Source organism: Cetorhinus maximus, chromosome 16 (genome assembly GCF_964194155.1).
Source record: "Cetorhinus maximus chromosome 16, sCetMax3.hap1.1, whole genome shotgun sequence".
In the NCBI taxonomy this organism is placed as follows: domain Eukaryota; kingdom Metazoa; phylum Chordata; class Chondrichthyes; order Lamniformes; family Cetorhinidae; genus Cetorhinus; species Cetorhinus maximus.
In genome coordinates, this window is record NC_135894.1 from 83,149,469 (window position 1) to 83,166,335 (window position 16,867).

At 43.8% G+C, this 16,867-nt stretch overlaps 1 protein-coding gene across 3 annotated transcripts in view; it reads left to right on the top strand.

Annotated features, from left to right (window-relative positions):
* The window catches only part of LOC144691768 (runt-related transcription factor 1-like), a 219,221-nt gene that overhangs the window by 195,031 nt on the left and 7,323 nt on the right, over positions 1 to 16,867 (top strand). For all 3 annotated transcript variants that reach the window (XM_078560216.1, XM_078560218.1, XM_078560217.1), the window contains one exon: positions 13,932 to 14,093. In XM_078560216.1, the coding sequence (XP_078416342.1) occupies positions 13,932 to 14,093 (162 nt within the window). The remainder of the gene's footprint in view (positions 1 to 13,931; positions 14,094 to 16,867) is intronic.

Consider the following 16,867-nt stretch of genomic DNA (forward strand, 5'->3'; position numbering starts at 1 on the left):
CCAAGTCACATTTCCTCTTGGCTCAAAAATATATTGCTGTTTCTTCATCGTTGCTGGATCAAAATCCTGGAACTCCCTCTCTAAAAGCACTGTGGGTGTACCTACACCACATGGACTGCAGCGGTTCAAGAAGGCGGCTCACCACCACCTTCTGAAGGGCAACTAGGGATTGGCAGTGCACTCACAAAATTTGAGCAAAAGAATTTTCAATATGTATGTGTATTTTTTCAGATCTTTAGCTAATATCTTCTGAGCAATCATCTTCAGTAATTGAATAGAAGGTAATCTGGATTAAAGCTCTTATATTTTTCCCTAAGTAGCATCTCGTGTGACTCCTTCCATTGCGCACCCCCACTTCCCCCCCACCCTACTCCCTCCCCACACCCCACCGCCTCCAATCCCACACCATCAGGCAGGAAGGACTCAGCAAACCTGCCCTGACTGTCCAAAACCACATGAGTTCTTCAGTCATCAAAGGAGACGGCTGAGGTCATTGAGGTAAAAAGATCATATTGAGATCGTATTGAGAAGGCAAATCTGGAAGACGACTTCCGTTTAAATTGAAAGGAGAAAAATACGCACAAGTTCCAACCAGTGAAAGGTGCACTCAGAATGGATGCCTGGAAGAAGCACTTAGAAAGAATGTCAGCTTGGTTAGTCGAGGCAAAAATCTTGATGTTTTTTAAGAAGTGGTTGGATCTGGAATAGAGAAGGCTGGAATGGATCTTAATAGAGGCCTCTGTTTCATGAACAGTTTTGATGGATAAGTAGGAAAAAAATATTTCTTCTTATTCAGACGTCAGTAAGGAGCAGGTACCAATTGATAACAGTCACCAAGAGAATGAGGAGAGAGGTTTGGAGAAAATGCTTCAGACAGAGATTTGTTGGAGCGTTGAATGCTTTGTCACAGGAAGGGGTTAAGGCATTAAGGGAAGAGTAAATAAACATTTGGACCAGAGTAAGATTCGGATTGTTGAGGAGTAAACTAGGAGTGTGGGGTTAATTTCTGATTGTTCTAGCTCTTTGCTAGTGTCAGCGTTGACACAAACACATTGGGCTAATTGGTGTAAAGCTCTGTGATTCTATGGATGCTGTGCTAGAGGTCAGAAGGGTAGGTTTCTTTCAAGATACATGAGCTAAAATGAACCATATGGACTTTTTCATCCATATTTTACATGGGCATGGCAGCACAGTGCTGCTGGCACCCATCAAATCATAAAACGGTAAGAGTCTGCACTTTTAGGAGAGGAGAGAACAGTTGGAAATAACATTTTTTAAAAGTTTTGACAAGATAACGTTCATACCATTTTTGTGTTACTTATTCAGTCTCAATATGTTTTGAGTTTTAAAGAATATTTTAAAAATGTCTTAATAAAAAGATTCAGATTTTATCTGTAGGGATTTTTTTTCTATTTGAACGGAAAAGCAATTTTGAAACCAAGTTTTTCACTGTACTGACTTCAAATTGGATAATTTAAATCAGATGTAAAAAGACTAAAGGAAACAGACATATTGTCTTTTATGAATGGGCATTCAAGAGCAAGCCAACCTAAAGCAAGCTACTTCTACCAGTTCTGCAAATATATTTACGGGTGAAAAATAATTACAGTGTGATATTGTAACACATCATAAGTTCAGGGTTACTGGAAATTCAGTGTAACAAACAACATTTTGTCTTTCAATAGGTCTTTGTAGCAATGTGCAGTATTGCACTGTATATGATTACTGCAAGGCTGTATATGTTGCTTCTTTGGTAGGGTTGGACATTTAGTGTATCTGAAAGCGTACGGGCTTCAGAAATACTTTTTTTCTCAATTCTTTTCTCCCCTCTATTGCACCAAGGAGCTGACCTTGTTGGGGTGTGGTTCTGCTGGTCCGGTAGTCCTTTGATACCATTCCCAAGTGTTCATTCCTCAAGTATCAGCGAGTGTCAGCAGGGTATTTTATCATGGAGGACAATGTGGCCTGTCCACACGCACACTTCCCAGCAGAGGTTTGGACTGCGATCAGAGATTGCTGATTTTCCCACATCCCAACATTGGAGTGTTGAGGCTATTGTTGCAGCAGCCAACAACTGCTCTGATTAAGTTCAGCTAACTCAGCACTGTACCAGGAATTGGAAATGGGATCCTATGGTCTATATGGCATAGCAACACACCACACCGGTTATCCACTGAATCATAAACACAGCTTGGACATATGTTTTTAATCTCTGTGTCATATGTACTAACACATCAAGCTATGCAGCCATGACTCAGTGATAGCACTCTGAGCCAAAAGTTTGTAGGTTCAAGTCCTGCTCCAGAAACCTGAGCACAGAATCTAGGGCGGCACTTCAGTGAGGGGGTGCTACACAGTTTGGGGTGCCGCCTTTCAAATAAGACATTAAAGCTGAGGGTACCACATCTTCTTTCTCAGTTGGGTGTAAAAGATCCCATGGCACTATTTTGAAGAAGAGCAGGAGAGCTGTCCCCGCTGTCCTGGTCAATATTTATCCCTCGACCAACACCTAGTAACTCGTCATTGTCTCATTGCTGTTTGAGGGAGCTTGTTGTGCACAAAGTGGCTGCTGTGTTTCCTACATTTGAAAAGTGGCTACGCTTCAAAAGTATTTCATTGGCTGGAAAGCACTTTGGTCAAATCACAAGGTCATGAAGTGTTTGAATAACTGAAGATCTACTGAAGATCTCTGTTTCCAATATGAACTGTCCCCAATCCCTGCAAATCGTGCATCCACAGTGGTTCACTTTCACTTGCAAAGTTTATCTCTCAATGTGTTTCGCAATGACAAATTGTGCTGTGCAGCTTTTAAGCATTGATTCAAACTAAAACAAAAACAGGCCCCTGATATTACTCCTGCAATTCCAGTGCACAAATACCTGATATGTTTGCTGTAACTCCTCTCTACTATTTCACCAGAGCTATTAAACAAATTATTTAAAATGGGTTAACACCTCCACTAAAATGTCAGAGGGAAGAATTTCTGACAAACAAGTTTGACCAGTGCATGACAGTAACCCAGGCTGTGCTTTCAGGGCTGTAATCATTGTTGTTTATTTTTCAGATTCTACAAAGACCTTTTTTCAGCTAATGCCGTTTATTAACTTTAGCTTACAATCTAAACTTTATAGAAAGGTTGGGTGCCAAACAGAGAAAAACAAAACGAGATAAAATCCAGTAGATGCTCGAGGTACAGAGGGAAAAACAGAAACTGTACCAATTTAATTCTAAAAAGTAATGTTTTATGTCAGAAGTTTAGAAAAGCCTTGTGATTTGCAGTCTCTTAGTTCATTCAGTGTAATTTACTATTCGGGTTTGGATGGGGTTCATTCAGCTGAGCTGGAGTGAAGAAGCCAAGCAGGCATGATCTGAATTTTACAGACTGTCTACAGGTAGTTGCCCAAGAGGCTGCCTGTTTGCTGGTACCATCTCTGCCTGATTTATGTGTGTGTGTTAAGCCTTAAATTGTTGAGTCTCTGACTGGCTGCAGCAAAAGCACCAAATGGTTGGTGCTTGTCTTAGCTCAGAGATTTGGCTGAGATCTGTGTCTTGGCATCGAATCAACTCCAACCTAACACCTGCCCGAGACAATGAGTGTCTTGTTAGTTGCCTGTGTTGAAGGGGTCATATTTGTACCATTTAGAAAAGGGAAAAGGGGGATAAAAAAAAAATTACAAAGCGACTGGCACAATATCGTAAGGTAAACCCATTAACATTGCGCAATATCTGAAATGCAAAACAAACAGGCTGAATTAAAGTTACCGAGAAAAAAAACAAAGCTCCAATTATGACTGAAACTGTCAACTCCCCTTTTGTGAATCTAATCGAGATGGATTTGAAAACAATTATAAAAATGTATACCGGGAATCCATCAAATTGTCACTTTGGGCACTATGTTGAGTGGAAGATGATAGCAGTTGAGGTAGAGATAACTCTCTGGCTTTCTTCACAGAAAGAATGAACATGAGGCAGACCAAGGACTTTTTATTGTTTGCTCTGGGGCGTCATCACATGCATGAACCTCACGTCACTTTTACATTGAGAGAGTGCTGTCGATGGCAGGTCTGTGGGACTCCTATTATCAAGAATACACTTTAAAGGGCCCAATTTCTGCCTTGCAAACAGCGTCAGAGATACACATTTTAGTGGGCCCTGTAGGTTACTGATGAATTCCGTACTTCCTTTGCTGAATAAGTACAGCTGCAGGAATAAACATGCAGAACCTATTCCATGTCTACATGCTTCAGCATTTAAATAGTGTCATGATGGGATGATTGTAAAGCCTGCTCTGTCCTGGGCTCAAATAGCACGAGGGAGCTGAAAGGAGGGATAGTGCAGTTCTCGTTAGTTGACTTGAGGTTACTTGTTTGATAACATTGGGGCAGATAGATTTCTCAGAGGACGGAGGTTGCTGTGTGCTGACTGAGCCTCCTCCTTTTCCCAATTTTCACATTCTCTTGTACTTGAGCTTGCAAGAGGACAAATGACTGCAACAGCCTTTTAACATTTGATGCTATCTTAGATGTGTTCACGATTCAGGGCTAGGATCTGGAGCCTTCTGGTGCAGGACATCATGGCTCTTCCGAACTCATGAATGCATAGCCACCAAAATGGTGAACGTGTGCAATGTCAGGGTTCCTGGTGCTCAGTGAGCCTGTAACATGAGGAATAGCAGATCAGAAGGTAAATCTGAGAGAGCAATGCTCTGAGCAGGCAGCTTTCCTTTTGAGCACATCTTCTAGCACCCAATCTGTATCTGAAAAGTTCTGTCAGACCACCTTTAATTGCCGTTGGTCCCACAATTTTCTTCCACCCATCTTCTGTGACAGCTTGTTTATTTCTCCCCTCGCTTCCTGTTTTGCAGATGTTCACTCCTTGCTATGATACCATTTCACAATCACCAGGCACCCTCCAGTGCTAGATCCAAATACAGATTACTTGGTTATAAACCTTGACAATAAACGTTAGCAAATCCACTGCCAAAGACGGTGCCCAACCAACATCTGCACATGTAGACTTTCAGCAGGGCACAGAGGGGGTCTCTGGATAATGATCAGGAGCAGGCTCTCATGTCCCCCCTTTAACCCAGTCATGGCACTGAAGCTAGTTGGAAAGATTAAATTGCACCACGTCATTTCTACAGAGCATCTCAGAGACTTTGAATCACAACCAGTGGGTTATTTTTGAAGCACAATCATTGTTGTTATGTGAGCAAACACAGTTACCAGTTGTGTAGTTTTATATTGGTGTGGTTGGTTCCGGGGGTGGGGAATGTTGGTGAAGACACCAAGGAAATTTTCCTGCTCTTCTTTCAATTGGAACGCTGGATCGTTTGAAGTCCACCTGAAGAGGGGGGACGGGCACCTTGGCCCATCCAGCACTGCCTCGGCCATTGTAAGTTATATGCTCAAGTCCTGGAGTGGGGTTTGAACCAAAACCCTACTGACTCAAAGGTGAGACCACTACCAAGTGAGCCAATGTGGCGCAAAGTGCACTCCTACCACTCTCATTGCTGAGATCAGCTTTGCAGGGATCAAACCTGCAGGCCCGTGCTGCTCTCTATGGCTTAGCTGCTCACCGGGGTAAACCAAATCATGGGGAAGGCCTCATTTTCTTGCATTATAACTGGAATCTTTTCACAAGGCTTTTTTCATGCACAGTTCTAAGGTAAGATTTTCTGCGTTTTTTTTTCACAAATAGTTGTGCAAAGGAGGTGGAGAAAAATTGTGGAAAAACTTGCGAACAAGGAGCCTTGGGCCATGTGTTTACCCTTTAGACCAGTAAGCTGACAACACTCAGCAAATGTCAGTGCTTGTATGTGTGCTGTAATTTGCCACGAAATTGAGAGCGCTATTGCACATGTACCAGTCTGGAGCTATGAAATTTAGTGGGAACCACAGGGGCACTGTTATGTACACGTGTGAGTGGAAGTTAAGCAGTTTAATTCACCTTACTTGCATTGACTTGCCAGCATTGACATCCGTCATAATTGTAACAGGAGCACCCTTATCCCCTATCTCTCGATTATAAGTAGAGGCGTTTACTGCACCTCCCTGATAAGCTGTTTTTCAGTTGGAAGTAGTGAGTAATAATGAGCTATTCAATCCATCGGGTATGTGCCTACAAAGCTGATAGGGGGGAATATGGAAAGCTGCTCCAGTGCCTTGCAATTGCTCCAGTTAACAAAACATTTCCAAAGGAGGGGCTTCAGGTGTTTGATCGAAGCATTGAAAGCCAAGATTCGCTATATTTCCCCGGACATAGAGGTGGTGGCAAAGACAGGAGAGCTAAAGCAGCAATTCACACAGCCAAAGACTGCGACGCTGTGAAAAGGAAGCAGTTTAAAAAAAAAACTTTCCTTCAAAGAAAAGGATCAATTAGGAATGAAGAGCAGGTGGATTTATTTTTTTAATTTTTCAGGGGACGTAAGCCTCACTGGCAAAGCAATAGTATTTGTTGCCCTTCCCGCATTGCCCTTGAACTGAGTGGTTTCCTAGACCACCTCAGAGGGCATTTAGACAACACATTGCTGTGGGTCTGGAGTCACATATAGGCCAGACCAGGAAAGGATGGCAGATTTCCTTTGCTAAAAGGACGTTAGTGAACCAGATGGATGTTTTGTAGAACAACTGATGATAGTTTTATGGTCACTATTACTGAGATTAGCTTTCAATTCCAGATTTTCTGAACCGAATTTTAATTCCATCAGATGCTGTGGTGGAGTTTGAATCCATGTCTCCTGAAAATTATCCTGGGCTTCTGGATTACTAGTCCAGTAACATTACCACTACACTACCATTTCCGATGGGTATTATTGCAATTCTCAGTCAAGATCAGCAGTGAATGATATATTGACGACAGCACTGCTAACCCAGCTTCTAGGTATATAAGAATCTGGGTATGTTGACTCACCTACCAATTTATTCTCCTTTCCTGAGGGGAATTGCTTCACAACTACTCAACACCCCATCATGAGGCAACTGTGAGTGGGAGGTCATTATGTGAGGAATTCTGAACATGTACCTAACTATTTTCATCCACAGATCATGTTCATTATGTACCAACATTAGGCATGCACAGATCAGCCACAATCTATTTGAATGGTGGAACAGGTTCAAAGAGCTGAACAGCCTTCTGTTATTTCTATGTCATATGCTGTGCCACTCAAATGTAGAGTGAGTGAGGTTGATGGGATGGTTCAATGCCAATGTTTCAATGTTTGTTTAACAAATCTTTCTGTCAGATGTGGGTGTGTAGTTTGGAGTGTGTGTGTGTGTGTGTGTGTGTGTGTGTGTGTGTGTGTGTGTGTGTGTGTGTGTGTGTAATATGTCCCACAGCATAATTTCAAGATATATGTTTATTGGCAAAAAAATTAGTAAAGCAGTCTTCTACATACACAATACGGACTTAGTCTGATATCTATAGAGTGTTGGGTTCCTAGCAAAGCTTTAAATCTAATTCTTGGTCACTGATATGACTAATTTAAGAACAAATTGGCTTTAATTTAGCTCCTCACGTGTCCTCAGAATGTCCCAATGGCTTTTCAGCTTAAATTACCTCTGAAAAACAGCCATTGTTGTAATGTAGACACATGCGGCAGCCAAATTTCACACAGTAAGGTCCCATAAACAACAATGAGATCCATTTGTTTATCCGTTCATTGGTATCATCTTCCCAGAAGGTTGACTGCCATGAATCTCCATCTCTGTCTGTCCTGTGCTGCCCTTACACATTCTTCATAAGTCAACTACGTCCAACCCATTATATCCGTTATCAATTTTCAATTAGATAAATGACCAGATAATCTGTTTTGGTGATGTCGGTTGAGAGACAAATATTTGACCAAGGCACTGGGAGAACTCCCATGCTTTTTTTTGAATAGTGGCATGGGATCTTTCACATCCAACTGAGCAGATAGACAAAGTCTTTATTTGATGTCTCATCTCAAAGATGGGAGAGACTACTGCAGTGAAGTGATCTATCCATTGAGGAAACTTCAACATAGGCTCTGATGTGTAAAGAAAATATGTGCGTTTACAGCTATGGTGTTGGCACCATCAATCTCTAACTATGGCATTTATAAATGTCCTGAATCATTTTCCTAATTCTAGCCAACATTCTTTCTTACCCCAGAAATGGATAGTTGGTCATTCATTACAGCAACTTGTGGACTGTTGTGCACAAAATGGCTGCTAACAGTCCACTGTATCTGAAAGTAATTTATTGTACATGAAGCACTTTGAGATGTTCCTGTGAGATGTGATGAGACAGTATACAAATGCAACAATTTACTTTACCCTGACGACAAGCCTTCCAGGTAATCCGCAAAAGGGTTTTCCCAAGAATTGGAGACACAAATAATGGTTATTCTTTCATTATTATCAATGAGTCAGTCATAATCTTGTCTGTGCCTGAGGTGGTGATTTAGTGTTTTCTCTGTTATTACCAAATGATCCTTCAGAATTACGACACTCTCATTAAAATGGTGGATGCCGTTTAATGTGTGTCAAAAGAATTTTGACCACAAATGATGATAAAATATTTTTCATATTTGTTGAAGATTGCATCCTTGAAAATTGATGGTGCCATGAAGCCATTACCCACACAGTGTCTGCAACCCACATAGTCTCACTTCAAAAGAAAATGTGTTCCTTTTGACTTTTAAAAATTCAATATTTATCTAATACGTGTACAAGTTCTGTTTCTCACTCGACCCCAGCGCTGGGTGGAAGTGGCAGGGTTTCCTGACTGGCGTCACTCTCATGCCTGGGGCCTGCCTGGCACAGCCTAGAGCCAGTGGTAAGGGTAGAAAACTGAGGTAGGGCTGCAGACCACTCGGGCTTCCCTGTTGGCCCAGGCCTCAGGGTGGGGACATTAGGACTTTCTGGTTGTCAGTCTTTCCGGGTACAAAGGTCCCAATAATACAATTATAGGAATGGACATTGACGGACAGGTGAAGACTCTGTGGTCCACCCAGCTGACCCACTCAAGTGCGATGATCGCAATGTATACACTCCCCGCCCACCTGAAACCATGGGCCCAATTTCACGTTTCCCCGTCATTGGGTTTGCCGGCAAACAAGTTGAGGAGGGGGTGGGGGGGTCCCGTAGAATTCCTCGGATGGCCTGCCCACTGGCCTCCCGCCCGCCCTGACCTCCCTGCAGTTTTATGCTGGGATAGGCGAGGTCTAGGCTGGCACGCCTGCCCTTGCCCCAAATGTGGCCCTTAAGTCGCCAAGTGATGGCCACCGAAGGGGTATTTCCTGCCCCATCTTAATTTAAATGCTGGCAGGAGGAGTTCGGGAGAAGTGGGGGGTAAGCCCGAAAAGTGACCCTGCTTGGGCCTCAGGAGAGAAGGAGGGCGTCTCCATCAATGGCCTCCTTTCAACATCAGGTCCCCTCCTACTGCCTCCCCGACAAGGTCTTCCCCCCCCCACCCCCCCCAGGTGCTCCCTCCCCCGGGCCTCTCTACCAACATCCCTGCCCCCACATCTACTCAACCGCTCCACTACTACCCTGAGACTGCCCCACACTTACCTGGATCCTGGACTCTGGGACTAGCAGCCCGAGTCCTGTCCACTGCAGCTGCTGGGGGTGATTCTGGGACGAGAGAGCTGGTGGCCAATTTTCCTCCTGGCTGAGGGGTAGAAATCACATCTCCAGGTAAGTAACGCTTCTTGGAGCATTAAGTGCCTGCGGCCAGCCAGTATTGCCAGCGGTGTGATCTCCATCCACTCTTCAGGTGGCAGGCCGGGAGACCCCGGCAGCCTGAAAATTCCGGCCCGCCTCCTGGGAGAGACGATAAACTAGCTGAAAACCCAGGCCAATTGGGTGGGGGTGGGGGAAAGGGGGTGGTGTAGGGTATCTGGCAAATTCCTCTCCAACCAATCTAGGCAACCAAAACTAATCCAGGAGATCATTGTGGCCCCGAATTGCCTGTCCTTCGTAGCGAGTTGGCATCCATCACACGAGACAGCAGAACCACCTCCTGACATCTAACCTAGGTCTAACATCATTCCAGAAGTATAAAATTACTTTACAGAGACTGTGCGCCTGCTTAGCAGTAATTATGAACATAATACACCATTAAAATCCCAGTTACACCTCATTCGATAAGGTGAAACTATTTCAAGGGTTTTTACATAGCATAAGAGTGGAAGTTCTGATCAATTCACTGATTTTTCATTGATTCCAGTCCAGAAGACCTTTTTTTATTCATTCATGGAATGTGGGTGTCACTGACTGGGCCAGCATTTATTTCCTATTCCTAATTGCCCTTGAGAAGGTGGTGGTGAGCTGCCTTCTTGAACCGTTGCAGCCCATGTGGTGTATGTATGCCCACAGTGCTGTTAGGGAGGGAGCTCCAGGATTTTGACCCCAGGACAGTGAAGGAACGGTGATATATTTCCAAGTCAGGATGGTGAGTGGCTTGGAGGGGAACTTCCAGGTGGTGGTGTTCCCATGTATCTGCTGCCCTTGTCCTTCTAGATGGTAGTGGTTGTGGGTTTGGAAGGTGCTGTCTAAAGAGCATTGGTGAGTTCCTGCAGTGCATCTTGTAGATGGTACACACTGCTGCCATTATGCGTCGGTGGTGGAGGATGTGAATGCTTGTGGATTTGGCGCCAATCAAGGGGGCTGCTTTGTCCTGGATGGTGTCAAGCTTCTTGTGTGTTGTGGGAGCTGCACTCATCCAGGCGAGTGGAGGGTATTCCATCACACTCCTGACAATAGCGCATCCTCGGGAGAAGCGTAGAATCACTGACAGCAACTTCTGGATATCCACGTTTAGCTGCACATGTGCCGACTCCAGAGGCTGCAGTCAGTTTCAGAGGAGTTATGAATTTGAACGCTGACTATTTCGCCCGTGTTACTGCCACAACATCTGGGGCCAAACTTCCTGGGTTGGGAAAGTAATTTCCAGCCTGCCGCACAATCCCGGAGACACTGCAGTTGGTGGAGGGTCTGAAGCGGGCCACAGAGCCATGCTGCTCGCGAGACCCTGCCATGGAGTGACAGAGGGAAGGCAACTGGGAGGCTGGAGGCGCTTTTTACATCCTAACTGCAAGTGCAGGCCAAGCTGGGCTCCTGCACAATCTAGGGCTGTGCAAAACGACCGGCAATTTAGGCTTCCATCGCCTTTTTCCTGCTCTCATCACCGGCAGAACTGGATACTTCCTGTGATATAGGTCAGGGGAATCAGCACTACCTGCTTCCAGCGGAATAACTGACGGGCCATACAGGCCTGATGTAAACTGATAAAATATTCCACGTGACTCGTGTACACCTTGGGCGAGATGCTTGTGAGTTGAGGCCTAGGTACAAAACCCTGTCCTTCTTTTGGTAATCAGAAACTCTGATTAATGTATTGTGGTGTGCACCCTGTACATTTGGTACAAGATTAGTTCAGCATACCAGCGTATTTGAACAGATGCTGTTAAGAGGCAATATCAGGAGGGATTATAGATCGATAGATATTCTCACACTGCTCATGAGAATGTGTTTTTTGCGGTCTGTGGAAACATTCTGGGTGCCAGAATCTAGGTGTGGCGCATCACTGGATTACAAGCATTATTTTTTTTTTGCCCAGAGCAGATTTATATCCATTTTGGCAACAAGCGTTGAGTTTAAAATTTTCAGTATTCTTTGCTTGGATGAGAATGTAGCATGACAGGGTTCAGTTTGTACCGCAAGTGTGAATCGTAGCGAGGGTCAATCGGAACGCGCATTTAGGTGTGAACAATTGACACTGAGAGTACAGTTCACACTCACTGTGAGAGGTCGCCCTCCCCAATCCTGGCCACCTCTATTCTCCCTCCCGATCGTCCCCCTCCCACTCTCACCCCTCTCCTAATCTCCTTTGGGAACATAACCGGGGCCATATGCTGGCAGAGCAGCACTTTATTCCCTGATGAGCACTTGGAGGATGCCCCATTTGATGCCTGCAGCTCGCTGCTTTGATGATAATGAGGACCTGAGGCTTAATATTAGACGTGTCTTGCGCCTATCCAGTTATGCACAGGAATCATTCCCTGCGCCTCCCCACCCCCACCCCGCTCCCTCACAAACAAATATTTCCCCCCACCTCCAGGACAAGAACTTGCAAGATTCCACAGCTATCATTAAATTGGATTTTTTTGCAATTGTATTGATTTTTGTTCTTCTCTGTCCTTGGCCTTTATGTCAAAGGGAATGGAGTATAAAAATAGGGAAGTCTTGCTAAAACTATACAAGGCATGAGTTAGACCGCACCTAGAATACTGGGAACAGTTTTGGGCCCCTTATCTAAGGAAAGATATATTGGCATCGGAGGCAGTCCAGAGAGGGTTCACTCGGTTGATCCGGGTATGGAGGGATTTTCTTATGAGGAGAGGTTGAGTAGGTTGGGCCTGTACTCATTGGAGTTTAGAAGAATGAGAGGCAACCTTATTGAAACATATAAGATTCTCAGGGGGCTTGACAGGATAGATGCTGAAAGGCTGTTTCCCCTTGTGGGAGAGTCTAGGACCAGAGGGCATAATCTCAGAGTAAGGGTTGTCCACTTAAAACAGAGATGAGGAGGAATTTCTTCTCTCAGAGGGTAGTCAATGTGTAGAATTCTTTACCACAGAGGGCTGTGGAGGTTGCGTCGTTAAGTATATTCAAGGCTGAGATAGAGAGATTTTTAATCAGTAAGGGGATCAAGGGTTACGGGGAAAAAGCAGGAAAGTGGAGTTGAAGATTATCAGATCAGCCATGATCTCATTGAATGGCAGAGCAGACTTGATGGGCCAAATGGCCTACTTCTGTTCCTACGCCTTATAGTCTTATGGTCTGATTTCATTAAAACCATAAAGAATATGTCAAATAGGTAATGTGTGTGCACGATAACATCCGATCATCAAAAGGACCATTTCATATGAGGTGATACAAGGTGTAGTGCAATGGGGGTGCACCTCATGTCAATTCATTACTAAAATAAGCTGATAGGTCGCACAGTGAGACCTAGGGAACTATCCTTTCAGCTCTGACTTTGAATCCACAACAGACTGACAGAGTGACAGCTCTGACAACGTTATTTGGATAAACAGAGAACTTCATCAAAAGACTTATATAAAAAGAAAACGTCAGTCCTTTGGGCTTAGGACAGGATGGGATAGATTTTTAACATAACAGCCTCATGTAAACTTTGTCAAAGTTTCAGAGAGAGTAAGTCCCGGGGAGTGAAGGGGGTAGTTGTGTAAGAATGAGCTGAAGGTGACTGCACCCCTTTCTCAAGTTGTCCGCACACCCATTAGTTCCTTAACACCACAGCCAGCAAGATGGATAATTGCCATTACTGCAGGTGCTAGAGCAAATCATATGTTTGTTGCAACACATGAAGTTCTGTAACAGGACATTTACTTGCACTGGCACTTGTGGCGCTTGTGTGTAAGCTGGAAAACTGGTGATTTGTTCATCCACTTATGAAGCAAATTGCGCATTTCTAATTTCCATGAATAACTTTCCAATAACACCACATCATCTCTTCATCTCTTTGTTAAGTACAGAGTGCCTTTGGTTGTTTTCGGCTGGGTTATATTAACAGTCAGCTGTGCTGCTGACAGTGATAGATAGATCTAATCAGCACGCTGTGGAATTTGTGAGGCTTTTGCAGTAGAATTGATGTAGTTTATCTCATGCAGGTGCTCGTTAGTGGTGAATAAACTGCAGTGAAATGCACTGACCAGAAAACCATGTTTAATAAAAGACGTACCTTACATAACTTCTAAGAATAACAAAGGCAGTAAACCTTTTCTCAGGTCAAATTTCAGACACGGAAACTTCAGTGGTTGCTGCCGTTCCTATGGTGTAGTTAAAGTAATGTCCTTTGTTTTTCTACAAGGTTTCTGCTGAGATTTCAGTTGTAAAAACAAACTAACACTTTCTCCTTCCACTCCCTCCATCTCTTCACAGATACCAGGCATGTACAGCCTTCTCCGCCATGGACCTACGACCAATCGTACCCCTACCTTGGGCAGATCTCTACGCCCTCTGTTCATCCTGCAACACCCATCTCTCCCGGGCGAGCAAGTGGGATGCCAACAATCACAGCAGAAATTTCCAGCAGACTTTCAGGTGAGCAGCAAATCCTTGGAGATGAAACCAGCTCTGTTGGGAAAGAAAGAATGAAACTGCAAATGTACTGGGCAAGATTGCCCCCATGAGTTTACTGCAGGTAGTGCAGGTTGCACAATAAATGGGACTGATGGTTGGCTAATGTAAACCAAATTATATAATTATAGTTACTTATAAAAGCACAAATACCCACGCTTAGTACCCTAATGAGCTCTCATCATTATGACATATTTCAATATATACCTAGTATAGTATTTATGCTGCAGGTCTATTGAAGCAAATTAGTACCTTAATGATAAACTAAACTTAAAAGGCCTCGGAGTAGTCCTTAATTTTGAAACAGACTTTGCTAAATAAGTAATTAAAGGTAGTGAAATTCATTTTAACAGGAGAAGTCCTTGTTTTCTTCTCACTTGTTGACAATCTATGAACAAAATAATAGGACCACACAAATTTGAGCTGTGTGGCTTCTGAGAATGTTATATCTTGAGCAGGATACTAATGTCGGAGCAAAACTAGCAGAGATATTTCATGCGTTACCAGACCAGCAGCCGCAAAGAACTGTCATCATTTGGACCCTTCTAGTCTTTGTTAAGAAAGAGGATCAAACAGGATTGTTACATGATGAGTGTTCTATGGATATGCCAGTGAGGTGCAGGGCAGATGCTTCAACAATATGTTTGAAAGCAGGTTGAGGCTGTGAGGTAGATTTGTGCACTGGAGGTTATGTGGACTGACAGACAGGAGAAGAAAAGATTGCTGTCATTAATGTATTGTAAGTTCAGCCTTTAATGGAACTATTCTGGGCAAAATGAATTTAAAAATAATAAGCAGTTTTAGATACCAGGGCCTTGTAGGATGTGAGTTTGTCTCCATAGTTTCAGTTAGATACCAGTCTCGGGCATGGAAATCAAAATGCAGGAAGAGCCAACAAGAACAAAAATTTGCATTTGTGTAGCTCTTTTTAATGTAGGAAAAAACCCCTGTAGGGACCTAACCAGACAAAAATAGACACCAAATCAAAGAAACAGGTACTAGAATGGGTGACCAAAAGCTTGGCCAAAGTGAATGGCTTTAAGGAGGGCTTAAAGGAGTTGGAGAGGTGGAGGGATTTAGGGAAGGAATTCCAGAATGTGCAACCTAGATGACTGAAGGAATTGCAGCAAATGCTGAGGCACTAAGGCCTGGGTCAGCGGGGCAGAGGACTCTGGAGGGGCTGCTCACGGGTCTGAAGGAAATTGCAGAGGTAAAAAGGGGCAAAGCAATGAGGGGACTTAATCATGAGGTTGAGTATTTTAAATTGGAGACTTTGAGGAACTGGGAGCTAATGTAAGTTAGCGAGGGCCTGAATGATGGGTGAGCATTAACTGTTGCAAGATAGGGTACACGCAGAACAATGAAGTTTACAGTGTGTGAAGTTTACAGAGGATAGAAGGGCAGCCAAGAAGAGTATGGGAATAGTGACGTGGGTGGTAACAAAGGCACAGATGAGAGTGTCAGCTCCAGATGGGCTGAGGCAGGGTCATTGGAAGTACAAAGTAGGAAGCAGATAGGGTACATGGAGTTGGAAGTTCAACCTGAGGTCAAATTGGATATCATGGCTGTGAAAAGTTTGTTTCAAACTGAGACAGGGAGGAGAATGAAATTGGTGGCTAGGATACGGGTTTTGTAATGGGGGACTCCAAAAACCATGGCCTTGGTTTTCCCAGTGCTTAACTGGAGGAATTAAGGACCAAATATCTGCCAAGTAGTCTAACAGCAGAGACAGTGGAGGGGCCAAGAAAGGTGGTGGAGATGTAGAGCTGGTTGTTGCCCATATACAAGTGGAAGCTGCCCCTATGTCTTTAAATGTTGTTGCATGTTGGGCAGCATGTAGATGAGGAAGAGGAGGGGAGAGGGTTCAAGCCCTTGGGGGAACTCCAATTCGGTAATGCTGCAGGGCAAGGGAGAGAAACCATTGCAGGAGAAACTCTGGCTGTGATTGGATAGGTAAGGGCCAGTTCGAGGGAGGGTAGTACACTGAGCTGGACAACATAGCAGTTGGAGAAGAATGGTGTGGTTGACCATTTCAAAGGCTGCAGAGAGGCTGAGAGGATGAGGAGGAAACTGCAGCATGGTTACAGGCACATATGGTATCCACATCATAAGCCTCCTAGAATGTGTTGGTTGACTCCAAAGAGAGTGACTTAATGGGCTACCTAGCGCTGTGTTCAGACCCTGTCTACAGACTTCTTTCAAAAAACTCACCAGATAAACAGGAGCAACTTGCGGTGACTCATTCTCCCATGTTTCTTCCTGTTTTATTCCAAACAGCTTATTACTGCTTGATGGTGGTAGAGATGGTGGGCAGAGGGGTGCATCCTCTTTATAAATGTGAACAATCTCAACAATTTATCAAGTCTTAGATAGTAAGAAAATTTCCCAAGTTAATAGGAAGCTAACAACGTTAGAGAAATGGCACACCTACCGATGAGAGGAGGCAACAGGTTCATTCTGTGAAATGTGAGACACGAAAAACAAGAATAGGGTCTTTCCCAAGGGAAAAAAGTCTCGATAGCTGAGACTTTATGCAGTCCAAGAACAGATGCTTATATTTAATACAATCTTCACTTCTATTTCCAATTATCATTAAAAAATTAAACTAAGATAAAACCTACATTCATTAAAGCCCACAACTGTTTGCCAGACATTGTTGAGGAAGTCATAGTTTGGCTTGTTTCACTGTGTCTGTTTTAACAGTCTGGTTGCTTTCACAAAGCCGCCACACCTTGTCT